Source organism: Ranitomeya imitator, chromosome 2, assembly GCF_032444005.1.
Source record: "Ranitomeya imitator isolate aRanImi1 chromosome 2, aRanImi1.pri, whole genome shotgun sequence".
Taxonomy (NCBI): domain Eukaryota; kingdom Metazoa; phylum Chordata; class Amphibia; order Anura; family Dendrobatidae; genus Ranitomeya; species Ranitomeya imitator.
The window spans coordinates 340,881,852-340,898,336 of record NC_091283.1 but is presented as its reverse complement, the minus strand read 5'-3'; the positions used below and the strand labels follow the sequence as shown (position 1 = coordinate 340,898,336).

At 45.9% G+C, this 16,485-nt stretch overlaps 1 protein-coding gene across 1 annotated transcript in view; it reads left to right on the top strand.

Annotated features, from left to right (window-relative positions):
- The first annotated feature begins 1,458 nt into the window (after positions 1–1,458).
- Positions 1,459–16,485, top strand: part of LOC138663668 (oocyte zinc finger protein XlCOF22-like) — a 61,660-nt gene continuing 46,633 nt past the window's right edge. Inside the window, exon 1 of the mRNA XM_069749953.1 lies at positions 1,459–1,509. Coding sequence (XP_069606054.1) covers positions 1,484–1,509 — 26 coding nt within the window. The 5' untranslated portion in view covers positions 1,459–1,483. The remainder of the gene's footprint in view (positions 1,510–16,485) is intronic.

Genomic DNA, 16,485 nt, shown 5'->3' with positions numbered 1-16,485 from the left:
TATTAAAACAATAAAAGACCTGACAAATTTCAGATGGTGGATAATGAATCTATAATATATGAAAGTTTAATTGTAATCATTACATTATGGTAAATAATGAAATTTAACACTATATGCTAATTTTTTGAGAAGGACCTGTATATTTATATTTCATACAGCGCTAGATAGCAGAAAAGCCGGTAATTCAATCGCCGGCTTTTGCTATCTCCTTCCCAAACCCGACAGGATATGAGACATGGTTTACATACAATAAACCATTTCATATCCCTTATTTTTTTTACATATCCCTCATATGTAAAAAAAATAAGGGATATGAAATGGTTTATTGTATGTAAACCATGTCTCATATCCTGTCGGGTTTGGGAAGGAGATAGCAAAAGCCGCCAGTGAGAAAAACATATAATTTATGAAATTTTCCAAGACTGCCAGAGCATTAATTAACCCGAATGGCATCACCAAATTTTCAATATGACCCTCAGGTGTATTGATTGAGGTCTTCCATTCATCACCATGGCGTATACGTATAAAGTTATATGCCCTTCTTACGTTGAGTTTGTGAAACCATTTAGCTCCAGGTAATTGGTTAAACAGGTCAGGTATAAGGGGTAAAGGATAGAGAAGGTGAGCTGTGATTTTATTAATCTCTCTAAAATCCAAGCATGGACGCATCCCTACATCCATTTACCAAAACAAAAACCCCACGGCGACTGGAGAGGTGGATGGCCATATATGAGCTAAGCGTCGGGCCGACGTACCGACGCACGTTGTGAAATTTGTGCACGACGTGGGCAGCGGATGCAGTTTTTCGACACATCCGCTGCCCATTCTGAAGTCCGGGGAGGAGGGGGCCGCGCATGCGCGGTAGAAAATAGCGGACGCGACGTCCGAAAAAGTTACATTGAACTTTTTTTCGTGCCGACGGTCTGCCAAAACACGACGCATCCAGTGCACGACGGACGCGACGTGTGGCCATCCGTCACGATCCGTCGCTAATACAAGTCTATGGGCAAAAAACGCATCCTGCGGGCATATTTGCAGGATCCATTTTTTGCCCAAAACGACGGATTGCGACGGATTGCTAAAAACGCAAGTGTGAAAGTAGCCTTAGTCGGACTCTGAAAGGGGTTAAATAAATGAGATTTCGGCATTTTAGCTCCTGGTATGAAGTCGATCGCACAGTCATATGCCGCCATATAGTAGACGTCCGGTAACTGGTGATAATTCCCTCATGTGTGGGGTCTATTTGTCTCCAGAGAAATCACACGTTACATTCCACACATAACACTGTGCAGAAAAGGCGGCGCGGGGTAATTGTGCCAGTAGTGAGGGGCGAATAATGGCGGAAATGTCACTGACTGAGGAGAAGTTTCCATGTAGCGTCTGCACTCAGGATATCATTCACTGAGGCCCCTGATCATGTGACCCCTGACTCCTCCCCTCCTGTGACCTCATCACAGGTCCTGTGCGCACAGAGCAGCCATATATGTGGTGGCGGCTCTGCGGGTGGAGGTAGGTGCTGGAGATTCCCCATTACTGAGCGCGGGGGACATTAACCCCTTCAGCACTGAGACTCTTTTGGGGTTTTTGTTGCCACTTTATAAGAATCATAACGTTTCTGTTCTGTTTCCTGTAATAGAATTAGGATTATTTATTCTAGAAAAAAGACGACTGAGGGGCGATCTAATAACCATGTATAAGTATATAAGGGGACAATACAAATATCTCGCTGAGGATCTGTTTATACCAAGGAAGGTGACGGGCACAAGGGGGCATTCTTTGCGTCTGGAGGAGAGAAGGTTTTTCCACCAACATAGAAGAGGATTCTTTACTGTTAGGGCAGTGAGAATCTGGAATTGCTTGCCTGAGGAGGTGGTGATGGCGAACTCAGTAGAGGGGTTCAAGAGAGGCCTGGATGTCTTCCTGGAGCAGAACAATATTGTATCATACAATTATTAGGTTCTGTAGAAGGACGTAGATCTGGGGATTTATTATGATGGAATATAGGCTGAACTGGATGGACAAATGTCTTTTTTCGGCCTTACTAACTATGTTACTATGTTACATACGACCCAACTATGGGAGACAGGAAGTGAGGAAAGGGAATGTTCTCATAGTACAGGGCCCCATTCTTGGTTACTCCATAATGTAATGCCCCCAATATGCCCCTTAAGCAGTATATATGATGCCCCCCACCAGGGGCGGATTTTAGACAAAGTGGGGCCCTAGGCAAAAATTTAAAGTGGGGGCCCCAAATGATAACATTGCACTGTGACCCCCATATTTAGGGGCCTTATATCGGCCGACGGGTCTGCCACTATTAGCTGTACGCAGGGGCGTTGCTAGGGTCAGAAACGATTGGGGGCCCAAGACAAAGGGTTGCCACCAACCCCCTCTTAATTTTTTTTTTTTGAGAACAGATAATGTAGTAGATGTCACCTGCAGTCCTATGTAACACCAGAGATAGCAGTGATAATTCTCTGAGTACAGATAATTTAGTATATATCACATGCAGTCCTATGTAACACCACAGATAGACCTAGCGTTTCAGAGTAAGACCATGCAACATTTTTTTTATTTTTTTCAGTAGCTAAAACCTTTTCTATTAGCAGTAAAAATGTTGCGTTCAAAACACCTGTTTTTCAGCTTGTTTTGTGGTGTTCTTCACACCTTTTTCAGCTTTTTTTTGGAGAGAGGATGTTAGTTTTGTCTACAGTATGTTTAAGGCCACGTTCACACGTTGAGTGTTTGGTCAGTATTTCACATCAGTATGTGTAAGCCAAAACCAGGAGGGTGAGAAATACAGAAGTAGTTACGTGTTTCTCAGGCTATGTGAACACGTTGCGGATTTTGCTGCGGATCTGCAGAAGTTTTCCATGCGTTCACAGTACCATGTAAACGTTTGGAAAACAAACTCCGCAGTGCACATGCTGCGGAAAATGCAGCGCGGAAAAGCTGCGTTGTATTTTCTGCAGCATGTCAATTCTTTGTGCGGATTCCCCAGCATTTTACACCTGCCCCATAATAGGAATCTGCAGGGGTAAAAACGCTGTTGAAAACCGCAGTAAATCCACGATAAATCCGCTGTAAATCTGCAGATAACACGAAGGGCGTTTTACCTGCAGATTTTTAGGAATCTGCGTGTAAAAATCCGCAGCAGATTCCGCAACGTGTGCACATAGCCTCATTGTTCCACTGCTGTTTCTGCATTACAAATACCGACCTAATAGTTTAATTCACCAAAACCACTTAAAAAATTGCAGCGAATAATGCCGTTGCAATATCTGCAGCTTTTTATTCTTTCATTGCTTTCTACGGGTGAAAACACACTGAAAGAAGTGACAAGCTACAGATTTAAGAAGTGCTACAGTTCTGAAATCCAGTCAGAAAAAAAACAAGCGCATGCAGGAGATTTCGGAAATCTATGTTTTGCTGGCACTTTATAAAGCAGCTTTTCGCCATGTTCATATGCAGACGTTTTGCAGCTTTTTCTTCTGCAAATAAGAAGTTTACAGCACTTTACAGCACAAGCAAAAACTGAGATTTTCAGAAATCTCCTGCACACCCTTTTATTTTACCCTGACTGAATTTCACAACTGCAGCGTTTTTTAAATCTGCAGCATGTCACTTCTTTCAGCAATTTTTTTCACCCGTAGAAAGCAAATAAAAAGTTAAAAAAATGCTGCAAATGTTGCAATGTTGTTTTTCGCTGCATTTTTTTGTGAATAACACTAACTTTATTAAACATGTACTGTAGACAAAATGCATACTGTAAAAAACAAACTGCAAAAGCTCTAAGGGTATGTGTCCACAATCAGAAAACGCTGCAGGTCGGCTGCTGTATACTTGTGCAGCGTCCAACCCGCAGCGGCCAGATGTTACAGTATAGTGGATGGGATTTCAAGAGATTCCATCTCTACTATGCGTGCATGACACCCGCACCTCACCCGCAGAGACGGACATGTTGCGCGTCTGTCCATGCTGCAGCATGTCAATTTATATGGCGTAGACGCGAGTCTCCGCAAGAGAAATCTCACCCCTGCAATGTATAGGACGCAGGGATTCCGCACAGATCAATGAACACACGCGCAATCACCTGTGTTCAAAAGATGGCAGCACTTTGGACACCGCACATATCCGCTGCATCCAAAGGGCTGTCATTTCCAGTGTTTTTACTGCCAAGAGAGCAGGCTTTGGCTGCAAAAAAAAAATGCACCAAAAAATACTGATTCCTATGCACACCTGTATTATATATATGTGTAGTTTACCCTTATTATTTCACGTGGGAATTTATTTCTATATAAAAAATACCCTGATTCAGCAGACAATATTCCTGCCTTGTGTCATCCAGACAGTAGTGACAGCAGGTCGCCCTGTCAGATTACAAGCAGTGATTCAATGACTGTGATCAGAGCCTATGCTGATCCCTGCTGTATGTTACTGTGAAACCTGATCCTACAGCAAACAGCACAGAGCTCCAGACCACATGAGTAAATCACAGCACTGAGGGGGTCTCAAGGGGGGTTTGGGAGAGACATTCCAGGACAACAGAGCAATGCACAGCCTTATTCACTGCTGTGCACCCTCTGGGCACTTCATACAGGGGCTGCAGAGGCAGGGGGCCCCTTTTCTAGGTGGAGGCCCCAGGCATCTGCTTGGTCTGCCTGTGCCAAACGCCGGCCCTGCCCACCACGCAGGATAATGCCTCCATAATGCCCCTATAAGCAGGTGACCTGATATAACACACAGACAAACCAGAAGTAACCAATATAATTATTTCCCTGATAAGAAGAATTGTGATCAGTATTGCAAGAGTAAATAATACAAAACAGGGTGATTACGAGGTGAAAAATACAAAATCCCATATACAATGAATTTTCTGGCTCACTCACTGTAATAGCAGCCTCTAACCATATGTTACTTTAGCTACTGAAAATAGTGATTTTCCTGATACATATAGTCGACAACACTGTCTCTTTTGCGAACACAGGCCATAGCGGGGTCTCCGCCTTTTCTCGTTAGGCCATAAGTCCTAACAATGTCTATCAAGGCTCGCTGGACCGCCTTCACTTCAACCAGCTTTCACCTGTACTGACGTCAGTGCTGGAAGCAATGGCCCGACTCACTCGCTCCTCCTGCTCTTTACTGCATGCGAATACTACTGAGTGGAATCTCCTCACAGATCATTGGCACATCCATCTCTTGTACCAGAAGTAATAAGAGCTCTGCTCTTGCCTGGTATAGTCTGGACTCTAAGTCTTGACCGACGCAGGTCAGCTTCTTAGGCCTTGACAGGCATAGTCTGGTCTGAATTCCGAGTCTTGACCTGCGCAGGTCTGCTTCTCTGGTCTTGGCTGGCGTAGTTTGGACTCTGGGACTTGTTTGGTGCCGCCTGGGTTCTGCTGCCACAACCAGCTGCCTCAGGCACTTTACCATGGCTTGGTACCTCAGATTCTTTACTGGCACCCTCTTTTTTTTTTTGCTTGGCGCAAAATCTGTTCTGGCTTTGGAGCTATAGCCTTTATAATAACATTAAACTGCACCATCAAGGTCATCTGACTTGGTGTGTTGTGAATTCTGTTGTCGAACTCCCTCCTGTGGTCGTGAATGGTACTTCGGCGAGTTCTGTCTATGGGCTCCCTCTGGTGGCTATGAGTGAAGCTGCTGCTTCTGAGGTTCCTTACACAGGTGACGTGGTTTATCCTTTGGTTGGCTTCTCTATTTAACTCCACTCAGATCGTTACTCCATGCCAGCTGTCAATGTTTTAGCACTGGTTCAGTTCGCTCCTGGATCTGCCTGGTGACCTGTCTTCTCCTGCTGAAGCTAAGTTCCTTATTGTTATTTTTGCTCATTGTTTCTTTGTCCAGCTGGTTATCCTGATTTTGTCTTGCTAGCTGGAAGCTCTGGGATGCAGAGTGCCTCCCCCCCCCCGCACCGTGAGTCGGTGCGGAGGTCTTTTTTGCACACTCTGCGTGGTCTTTTGTAGGTTTTTGTGCTGACCGCAAAGATTCCTTTCCTATCCTCTGTCTATTTAGTAAGTCTGGCCTCTCTTTGCTGAAACCTATTTCATTTCTGCGTTTGTGACTTTCATCTTTTCTCACAGTCATTATATGTGGGGGGCTGCCTATTCCTTTGGGGAATTTCTCTGAGGCAAGGTAGGCTTTATTTTCTATCTCTAGGGCTAGCTAGCTCTGAGGCTGTGACGAGGCGCCTAGGGAGCGTCAGGAGCGCTCCACGGCTATTTTTAGTGTGTGTGATAGGATTAGGGCTTGTGGTCAGCAGATCTCCCACATCCCAGAGCTCGTCCTGTATGAGTTTAACTATCAGGTCGGGTGCTCCTAACCACCAGGTCATAACAGTACAGCTGGCCAAAAGTATTAATGCATCTCAATAGAGGGATAAGAGGACTTCTGAGACCATTTTTTTTTTCTTTGCACTGTGTTTTGTCTTTCTTTTCCCCTAGACCTTTGGGTGGTTCAGGACACAGGTGTAGAGATGGACATTCAGGGTCTATCCTCTTGTGTGGATCATCTCACTGCAAGGGTACAAAACATTCAAGATTTTGTAGTTCAGAATCCTATGTTAGAGCCTAGAATTCCTATTCCTGATTTATTTTCTGGGGATAGATCTAGATTCTTGAATTTCAAAAATAATTGTAAACTGTTTCTAGCTTTGAAACCCCGCTCCTCTGGTGACCCCGTTCAACAAGTAAAAATCATAATTTCTTTGTTGCGTGGTGACCCTCAAGACTGGGCATTTTCCCTTGCGCCAGGAGATCCTGCATTGCGAGATGTAGATGCGTTTTTTCTGGCGCTTGGATTGCTTTATGATGAACCAAATTCAGTGGATCAGGCAGAGAAAATCTTGCTGGCTTTGTGTCAGGGTCAAGATGAAGCGGAGGTGTACTGTCAGAAGTTTAGAAAGTGGTCTGTGCTTACTCAGTGGAATGAATGTGCCCTGGCGGCAATTTTCAGAAAGGGTCTTTCTGAAGCCCTTAAGGATGTCATGGTGGGATTTCCCACGCCTGCTGGTCTGAATGAGTCTACGTCCTTGGCCATTCAGATCGATCGGCGCATGCGTGAGCGCAAAGCTGTGCACCATCTGGCGGTATTCTCTGAGCATAGGCCTGAGCCTATGCAATGTGATAGGACTTTGACTAGAGCTGAACGGCAAGAACACAGACGTCAGAATGGGCTGTGTTTTTACTGTGGTGAATCCACTCATGCTATCTCCGATTGTCCTAAGCGCACTAAGCGGTTCGCTAGGTCTGCCACCATTGGTACGGTACAGTCTAAATTTCTTTTGTCCGTTACTCTGATTTGCTCTCTGTCGTCCTATTCTGTAATGGCATTTGTGGATTCAGGCGCTGTCCTGAATTTGATGGGCTTGGAGTTTGCCAGACGCTGTGGTTTTTTCTTGGAGCCCTTGCAGTATCCTATTCCATTGAGAGGAATTGATGCTACGCCTTTGGCCAAGAATAAGCCTCAGTACTGGACTCAATTGACCATGTGCATGGCTCCTGCACATCAGGAGGATATTCGCTTTTTGGTGTTGCATAATCTGCATGATGTGGTCGTTTTGGGGTTCCCATGGCTACAGGTCCATAATCCAGTATTGGATTGGAAATCTATGTCTGAGTCCAGCTGGGGTTTCAGGGGGTACATGGTGATGTTCCATTGCTGTCAATTTCGCATTCCACTCCTTCTGAAGTCCCTGAGTTTTTATCAGATTACCGGGATGTATTTGAAGAGCCCAAATCTGGTGCCCTACCTCCTCATAGGGATTGCGACTGTGCTATTAATTTGATTCCTGGTAGTAAGTTTCATAAGGGCCGTCTGTTTAATTTATCTGTGCCAGAGCACGCCGCTATGCGGAGTTATATAAAGGAATCCTTGGAGAAGGGTCATATTCGTCCGTCGTTGTCACCATTGGGAGCAGGGTTCTTTTTTGTGGCCAAGAAGGATGGTTCTTTGAGACCTTGTATTGATTACCGCCTTCTAATAAGATCACAGTCAAATTTCAGTATCCTTTGCCGCTGCTGTCTGATTTGTTTGCTCGGATTAAGGGGGCTAGTTGGTTCACCAAGATAGATCTTCGAGGGGCGTATAATCTTGTGCGAACTAAACAGGGTAATGAAAGCAAAACAGCATTTAATACGCCCAAGGGCCATTTTGAGTACCTGGTTATGCCTGTTGTGAATTCTGTTGTCGGGCTCCCTCCTGTGGTCATGAATGGTACTTCGGCTGGTTCTGTCCATGGACTTCCTCTGGTGGGTGTTTCTGAGTTTCCTTCCTCAGGTGACGAGGTTAATTCGTTAGCTGGCTGCTCTATTTAACTCCACTTAGATCTTTGCTCCATGTGTTGTGAATTCTGTTGTCGGGCTCCCTCCTGTGGTCACGAATGGTACTTTGGCTGGTTCTGTCCATGGACTTCCTCTGGTGGGTGTTTCTGAGTTTCACAGGTGACTAGGTTAATTCGTTAGCTGCTGCTCATATTTAACTCCACTTAGATCTTTGCTCTATGCCACCTGTCAATGTTCCAGTATTGGTCTAGTTCACTCCTGGATCGTTCTTGTGACCTGTCTTCCCATCAGAAGCTAAGTTCCAGCTTGTATTTCTTTGGTTTTCTATTTTTCTGTCCAGCTTGCTATTTAATTTGTTGTCTTGCGTGCTGGAAGCTCTGGGACGCAGAGGGAGCGCCTCCGCACCGTGAGTCGGTGCGGAGGGTCTTTTTGCGCCCTCTGCGTGGTCTTTTTGTAGGTTTTTGTGCTGACCGCAAAGTAACCTTTCCTATCCTCGGTCTGTTCAGTAAGTCGGGCCTCACTTTGCTAAATCTATTTCATCTCTGTGTTTGTATTTTCATCTTTACTCACAGTCATTATATGTGGGGGGCTGCCTTTTCCTTTGGGGAATTTCTCTGAGGCAACGTAGGCTTTATTTTTCTACCTTCAGGGCTAGCTAGTTTCTTAGGCTGTGCCGAGTTGCATAGGGAGCGTTAGGCGCAATCCACGGCAATTTCTAGTGTGTTTGGTAGGTTTAGGGATTGCGGTCAGCAGAGTTCCCACGTCCCAGAGCTCGTCCTTATTATCAGTAACTATCAGGTCATTCCGTGTGCTCTTAACCACCAGGTCCATTATTTTCCTGACCACCAGGTCATAACAGTACAGGTGGCCCAAAGTACTAATGCATCTCAATAGAGGGATAAGAGAAGTTCTGAGACCATTTTTTTTTCTTTGCAGTGTGTTTTGTCTCTATTTTCCCCTTTACCTCTGGGTGGTTCAGGACACTGGTGTAAACATGGACATTCAAGGTCTGTCCTCTTGCATGGATAATCTCACTACAAGGATACAAAACATTCAAGATTTTGTGGTTCAGAATCCGATGTCAGAGCCTAGGATTCCAATTCCTGATTTGTTTTTTGGTGATAGATCTAAGTTCTTGAATTTCAAAAATAATTGTAAATTGTTTCTTGCCTTGAAACCTCGCTCCTCAGGTGACCCTGTTCAACAAGTAAAGATCATTATTTCTTTGTTACGTGGTGACCCTCAAGACTGGGCATTTTCCCTTGCGCCAGGAGATCCGGCATTGCGTGATGTTGATGCGTTTTTCCTGGCGCTTGGATTGCTTTATGACGAACCTAATTCAGTGGATCAGGCAGAGAAAATCTTGCTGGCTCTGTGTCAGGGTCAGGATGAAGAGGAGATATATTGTCTGAAGTTTAGAAAGTGGTCTGTGCTTACTTAGTGGAATGAATGTGCCCTGGCAGCAATCTTCAGAAAGGGTCTCTCTGAAGCCCTAAAGGATGTCATGGTGGGGTTTCCCATGCCTGCTGGTCTGAATGAGTCTATGTCCTTGGCCATTCAGATAGATCGACGCTTGCGTGAGCGTAAAGCTGTGCACCATTTGGCGGTGCTATCTGAGCATGGGCCTGAGCCTATGCAATGTGATAGGACTTTGACCAGAGCTGAACGGCAAGAACACAGACGTCGGAATGGGCTATGTTTTTACTGTGGTGATTCCACTCATGCTATCTCCGATTGTCCTAAGCGCACTAAGCGGTTCGCTAGGTCTGCCACCATTGGTACGGTACAGTCTAAATTTCTATTGTCTGTTACTCTGATTTGCTCTTTGTCATCCTATTCTGTTATGGCATTTGTGGATTCAGGCGCTGCCCTGAATTTGATGGACTTGGAGTATGCTAGGCGCTGTGGTTTTTTCTTGGAGCCCTTGCAGTATCCTATTCCATTGAGAGGAATTGATGCTACGCCTTTGGCCAAGAATAAGCCTCAGTATTGGACCCAATTGACCATGTGCATGGCTCCTGCACATCAGGAGGATATCCGCTTTCTGGTGTTGCATAATCTGCATGATGTGGTCGTTTTGGGGTTGCCATGGCTACAGGTTCATAATCCAGTATTGGACTGGAAATCTATGTCTGTGTCCAGCTGGGGTTGCCAGGGGGTACATGGTGATGTTCCATTTTTGTCTATTTCGTCTTCCACTCCTTCTGAAGTTCCAGAGTTTTTGTCGGATTATCGGGATGTATTTGATGAGCCCAAAGCCAGTGCCCTACCTCCTCATAGGGATTGCGATTGTGCAATTAATTTGATTCCTGGTAGTAAGTTTCCTAAGGGCCGATTGTTCAATTTATCTGTGCCAGAACACGCCGCTATGCGGAGTTATATAAAGGAATCCTTAGAGAAAGGCCATATTCGCCCGTCGTCATCACCGTTAGGAGCAGGGTTCTTTTTTGTGGCCAAGAAGGATGATTCTTTGAGACCTTGTATTGATTACCGCCTTCTTAATAAAAGTACAGTCAAATTTCAGTATCTTTTGCCGCTGCTGTCTGATTTGTTTGCTCGGATTAAGGGGGCTAGTTGGTTCACCAAGATAGATCTTCGAGGGGCGTATAATCTTGTGCGTATTAAACAAGGCAATGAATGGAAAACTGCATTTAATACGCCCGAGGGCCATTTTGAGTACCTGGTTATGCCATTCGGGCTTTCCAATGCTCCATCAGTATTTCAGTCCTTTATGCATGGCATCTTCCGAGAGTACCTGGATAAATTCCTGATTGTGTATTTGGAGGATATTTTGGTCTTTTCGGGTGATTGGGAGTCTCATGTGAAGCAGGTCAGAATGGTGTTCCAGGTCCTTCGTGCGAATTCCTTGTTTGTGAAGGGGTCAAAGTGTCTCTTTGGAGTTCAGAAGGTTTCATTTTTGGGGTTCATTTTTTCCCCTTCTACTATCGAGATGGACCCTGTTAAAGTCCAGGCCATTTACGATTGGACTCAGCCGACATCTGTGAAGAGCCTGCAAAAGTTCCTGGGCTTTGCTAATTTTTATCGGCGCTTCATCGCTAATTTTTCTACTGTTGCTAAACCGTTGACTGATTTGACCAAGAAGGGTGCTGCAAAAATTTCAGGCTGGTAGACCTGACCGTTGCCCAGCGGAGAAACTGTTTGTCCCTGATAGATGGACTAGTAGAGTTATCTCTGAGATTCATTGTTCAGTGTTGGCTGGGCATCCTGGAATCTTTGGTACCAGAGATTTGGTGGCTAGATCCTTCTGGTGGCCGTCTTTGTCACGGGATGTGTGTTCTTTTGTGCAGTCCTGTGGGACTCGTGCTCGGGCTAAGCCCTGCTTTTCTCGTGCCAGTGGGTTGCTTTTGCCCTTGCAGGTCCCGAAGAGGCCCTGGACGCATATTTCTATGGATTTTATTTCGGATCTCCCCGTCTCTCAAAAGATGTCGGTCATTTGGGTGGTTTGTGATCACTTTTCTAAGATGGTCCATTTGGTACCTTTGTCTAAATTGCCTTCCTCCTCTGATTTGGTGCCATTATTTTTCCAGCATGTGGTTCGTTTACATGGTATCCCGGAGAACATCGTTTCTGACAGAGGTTCCCAGTTTGTTTCGAGGTTTTAGCGATCCTTTTGTGCTAGGATGGGCATTGATTTGTCTTTCTCCTCGGCTTTCCATCCTCAGACAAATGGCCAAACCGAACGAACTAATCAAACTTTGGAAACATATCTGAGATGCTTTGTTTCTGCTGATCAGGATGATTGGGTGTCCTTTTTGCCGTTGGCTGAGTTCGCCCTTAATAATCGGGCCAGCTCGGCTACTTTGGTTTCGCCGTTTTTCTGCAATTCTGGTTTCCATCCTCGTTTCTCTTCAGGGCAGGTTGAGTCTTTGGACTGTCCTGGTGTAGATACTGTGGTGGATAGGTTGCAGCAGATTTGGACTCATGTGGTGGACAATTTGACGTCCCAGGAGAAGGCTCAACGTTTCGCTAACCGCCGGCGCTGTGTGGGTCCCCGACTTCGTGTTGGGGATTTGGTTTGGTTGTCGTCTCGTTATGTTCCTATGAAGGTTTCCTCTCCTAAGTTTAAGCCTCGTTTCATTGGTCCGTATAAGATTTCTGAGGTTCTCAATCCTGTGTCATTTCGTTTGGCCCTTCCTGCTTCTTTTGCCATCCATAATGTGTTCCAAAGGTCGTTATTGCGGAGATACGTGGCGCCTGTGGTTCCATCCGTTGATCCTCCTGCCCCGGTGTTGGTTGAGGGGGAGTTGGAGTATGTGGTGGAGAAGATTTTAGATTTTCGTGTTTCGAGACGGAAACTCCAGTACCTGGTCAAGTGGAAGGGTTATGGTCAGGAAGATAATTCCTGGGTTTTTGCCTCTGATGTTCATGCTGCCGATCTGGTTCGTGCCTTTCATTTGTCTCATCCTGGTCGGCCTGGGAGCTCTGGTGAGGGTTCGGTGACCCCTCCTCAAGGGGGGGTACTGTTGTGAATTCTGTTGTCGGGCTCCCTCCTGTGGTCATGAATGGTACTTCGGCTGGTTCTGTCCATGGACTTCCTCTGGTGGTTGTTTCTGAGTTTCCTTCCTCAGGTGACGAGGTTAATTCGTTAGCTGGCTGCTCTATTTAACTCCACTTAGATCTTTGCTCCATGCCACCTGTCAATGTTCCAGTATTGGTCTAGTTCACTCCTGGATTGTTCTTGTGACCTGTCTTCCCAGCAAAAGCTAAGTTCCAGCTTGTATTTCTTGGGTTTGCTATTTTTCTGTCCAGCTCGCTATTCTTATTGTTGTCTTGCTTGCTGGAAGCTCTGGGACGCAGAGGGAGCGCCTCCGCACCGTGAGTCGGTGCGGAGGGTCTTTTTGCGCCCTCTGCGTGGTCTTTTTGTAGGTTTTTGTGCTGACCGCAAAGTAACCTTTCCTATCCTCGGTCTGTTCAGTAAGTCGGGCCTCACTTTGCTAAATCTATTTCATCTCTGTGTTTGTATTTTCATCTTTACTCACAGTCATTATATGTGGGGGGCTGCCTTTTCCTTTGGGGAATTTCTCTGAGGCAAGGTAGGCTTTATTTTTCTATCTTCAGGGCTAGCTAGTTCCTTAGGCTGTGCCGAGTTGCATAGGGAGCGTTAGGAGCAATCCACGGCTATTTCTAGTGTGTTTGATAGGATTAGGGATTGCGGTCAGCAGAGTTCCCATGTCCCAGAGCTCGTCCTTTATTATCAGTAACTATCAGGTCATTCCGTGTGCTCTTAACCACCAGGTCCATTATTGTCCTGACCACTAGGTCATAACATATGCCATTCGGGCTTTCTAATGCTCCATCTGTGTTTCAGTCCTTTATGCATGACATCTTCCGAGAGTACCTGGATAGATTTATGATTGTATATTTGGATGACATTTTGGTCTTTTCGGATGATTGGGAGTCTCATGTGAAGCAGGTCAGAATGGTGTTCCAGGTTCTTCGTGCGAATTCCTTGTTTGTGAAGGGGTCAAAGTGTCTCTTTGGAGTTCAGAAGGTTTCATTTTTGGGTTTCATTTTTTCCCCTTCTACTATCGAGATGGACCCTGTTAAAGTTCAGGCCATTTACGATTGGACTCAGCCGACATCTGTGAAGAGCTTGCAGAAGTTCCTGGGCTTTGCTCATTTTTATCGTCACTTCATCGCTAACTTTTCCAGTATTGCTAAACCGTTGACTGATTTGACCAAGAAAGGTGCTGATGTGGTCAATTGGTCCTCTGCGGCTGTAGCGGCTTTTCAGGAGTTGAAGCGTCGTTTTGCTTCTGCCCCTGTGTTGTGCCAGCCAGATGTTTCGCTCCCTTTTCAGGTGGAGGTTGATGCTTCTGAAATTGGAGCAGGGGCTGTTTTGTCGCAAAGAAGTTCTGATGGCTCGGTGATGAAACCCTGTGCCTTCTTTTCTAGAAAATTCTCGCCTGCTGAGCGCAATTATGATGTGGGCAATCGGGAGTTGTTGGCCATGAAGTGGGCATTCGAGGAGTGGCGACATTGGCTTGAAGGAGCTAAACATCGCGTGGTGGTCTTGACGGATCACAAGAATTTGATTCATCTCGAGTCTGCCAAACGGTTGAATCCTAGACAGGCTCGATGGTCGCTCTTTTTCTCCCGTTTTGATTTTGTGGTTTCATACCTTCCGGGATCTAAGAATGTGAAGGCTGATGCCCTGTCAAGGAGTTTTGTGCCTGACTCTCCGGGTGTTCCGGAGCCGGCGGGTATTCTTAAAGAAGGGGTAATTTTGTCTGCCATCTCCCCTGATTTGCGGCGTGTGCTGCAAAAGTTTCAGGCTGATAGACCTGACCGTTGTCCTACGGAGAAACTGTTTGTCCCTGATAGATGGACTGGTAGAGTTATCTCGGAGATTCATTGTTCAGTGTTGGCTGGGCATCCTGGAATCTTTGGTACCAGAGATTTGGTGGCTAGATCTTTTTGGTGGCCTTCTTTGTCACGGGATGTGCGTTCTTTTGTGCAGTCCTGTGGGATTTGTGCTCGGGCTAAGCCCTGCTGTTCTCGTGCCAGTGGGTTGCTTTTGCCCTTGCCGATTCCGAAGAGGCCCTGGACGCATATTTCCATGGATTTTATTTCTGATTTCCCTGTTTCTCAAAAGATGTCGGTCATTTGGGTGGTTTGTGATCGCTTCTCTAAGATGGTCCATTTGGTACCCTTATCTAAACTGCCTTCTTCCTCTGATTTGATGCCATTGTTTTTCCAGCATGTGGTTTGTTTGCATGGCATTCCGGAGAAAATCGTCTCGGACAGAGGTTCCCAGTTTGTTTCGAGGTTTTGGCGGTCCTTTTGCGCTAAGATGGGCATTGATTTGTCTTTTTCTTCGGCTTTCCATCCTCAGACTAATGGCCAAACCGAACGAACTAATCAGACTTTGGAGACATATCTGAGATGCTTTGTTTCTGCTGATCAGGATGATTGGGTGTCCTTCTTGCCTTTGTCTGAGTTCGCCCTTAATAATCGGGCCAGCTCGGCTACTTTAGTTTCTCCTTTTTTCTGAAATTCTGGTTTCCATCCTCGTTTCTCTTCAGGGCAGGTTGAGCCTTCGGACTGTCCTGGTGTAGATGCGGTGGTGGACAGGTTGCAGCAGATTTGGACTCATGTGGTGGACAATTTGACATTGTCCCAGGAGAAGGCTCAACGTTTCGCTAACCGCCGGCGTTGTGTTGGTCCCCGACTTCGTGTTGGGGATTTGCTTTGGTTGTCATGTCGTCACGTTCCTATGAAGGTTTCCTCTCCTAAGTTTAAGCCTTGTTTCATTGGACCATATAAAATTTCTGTAGTTCTTAATCCTGTGTCATTTCATTTGGACCTTCCAGCTTCTTTTGCCATCCATAATGTGTTCCATAGGTCGTTATTGCGGAGATACGTGGCGCCTATGGTTCCCTCCGTTGATCCTCCTGCCCCGGTGTTGGTTGAGAGGGAGTTGGAGTATGTGGTGGAGAAGATTTTGGATTCTCGTGTTTCGAGACGGAAACTCCAGTACCTGGTCAAGTGGAAGGGTTATGGTCAAGAAGATAATTCCTGGGTTTTTGCCTCTGATGTTCATGCTGCCGATCTTGTTCGTGCCTTTCATTTGGCTCATCCTGATCGGCCTGGGGGCTCTGGTGAGGGTTCGGTGACCCCTCCTCAAGGGGGGGGGGTACTGTTGTGAATTCTGTTGTCGAACTCCCTCCTGTGGTCGTGAATGGTACTTCGGCGAGTTCTGTCTATGGGCTCCCTCTGGTGGCTATGAGTGAAGCTGCTGCTTCTGAGGTTCCTTACACAGGTGACGTGGTTTAGCCTTTGGTTGGCTTCTCTATTTAACTCCACTCAGATCGTTACTCCATGCCAGTTGTCATTGTTTTAGCATTGGTTCAGTTCGCTCTTGGATCTGCCTGGTGACCTGTCTTCTCCTGCTGAAGCTAAGTTCCTTATTGTTATTTTTGCTCATTGGCCCCCCCCCCCCTGCACCGTGAGTCGGTGCGGAGGTCTTTTTTGCACACTCTGCGTGGTCTTTTGTAGGTTTCTGTGCTGACCGCAAAGATTCCTTTCCTATCCTCTGTCTATTTAGTAAGTCTGGCCTCTCTTTGCTGAAACCTATTTCATTTCTGCGTTTGTGACTTTCATCTTTTCTCACAGTCATTATATGTGGGGGGCTGCCTATTCCTTTGGGGAATTTCTCTGAGGC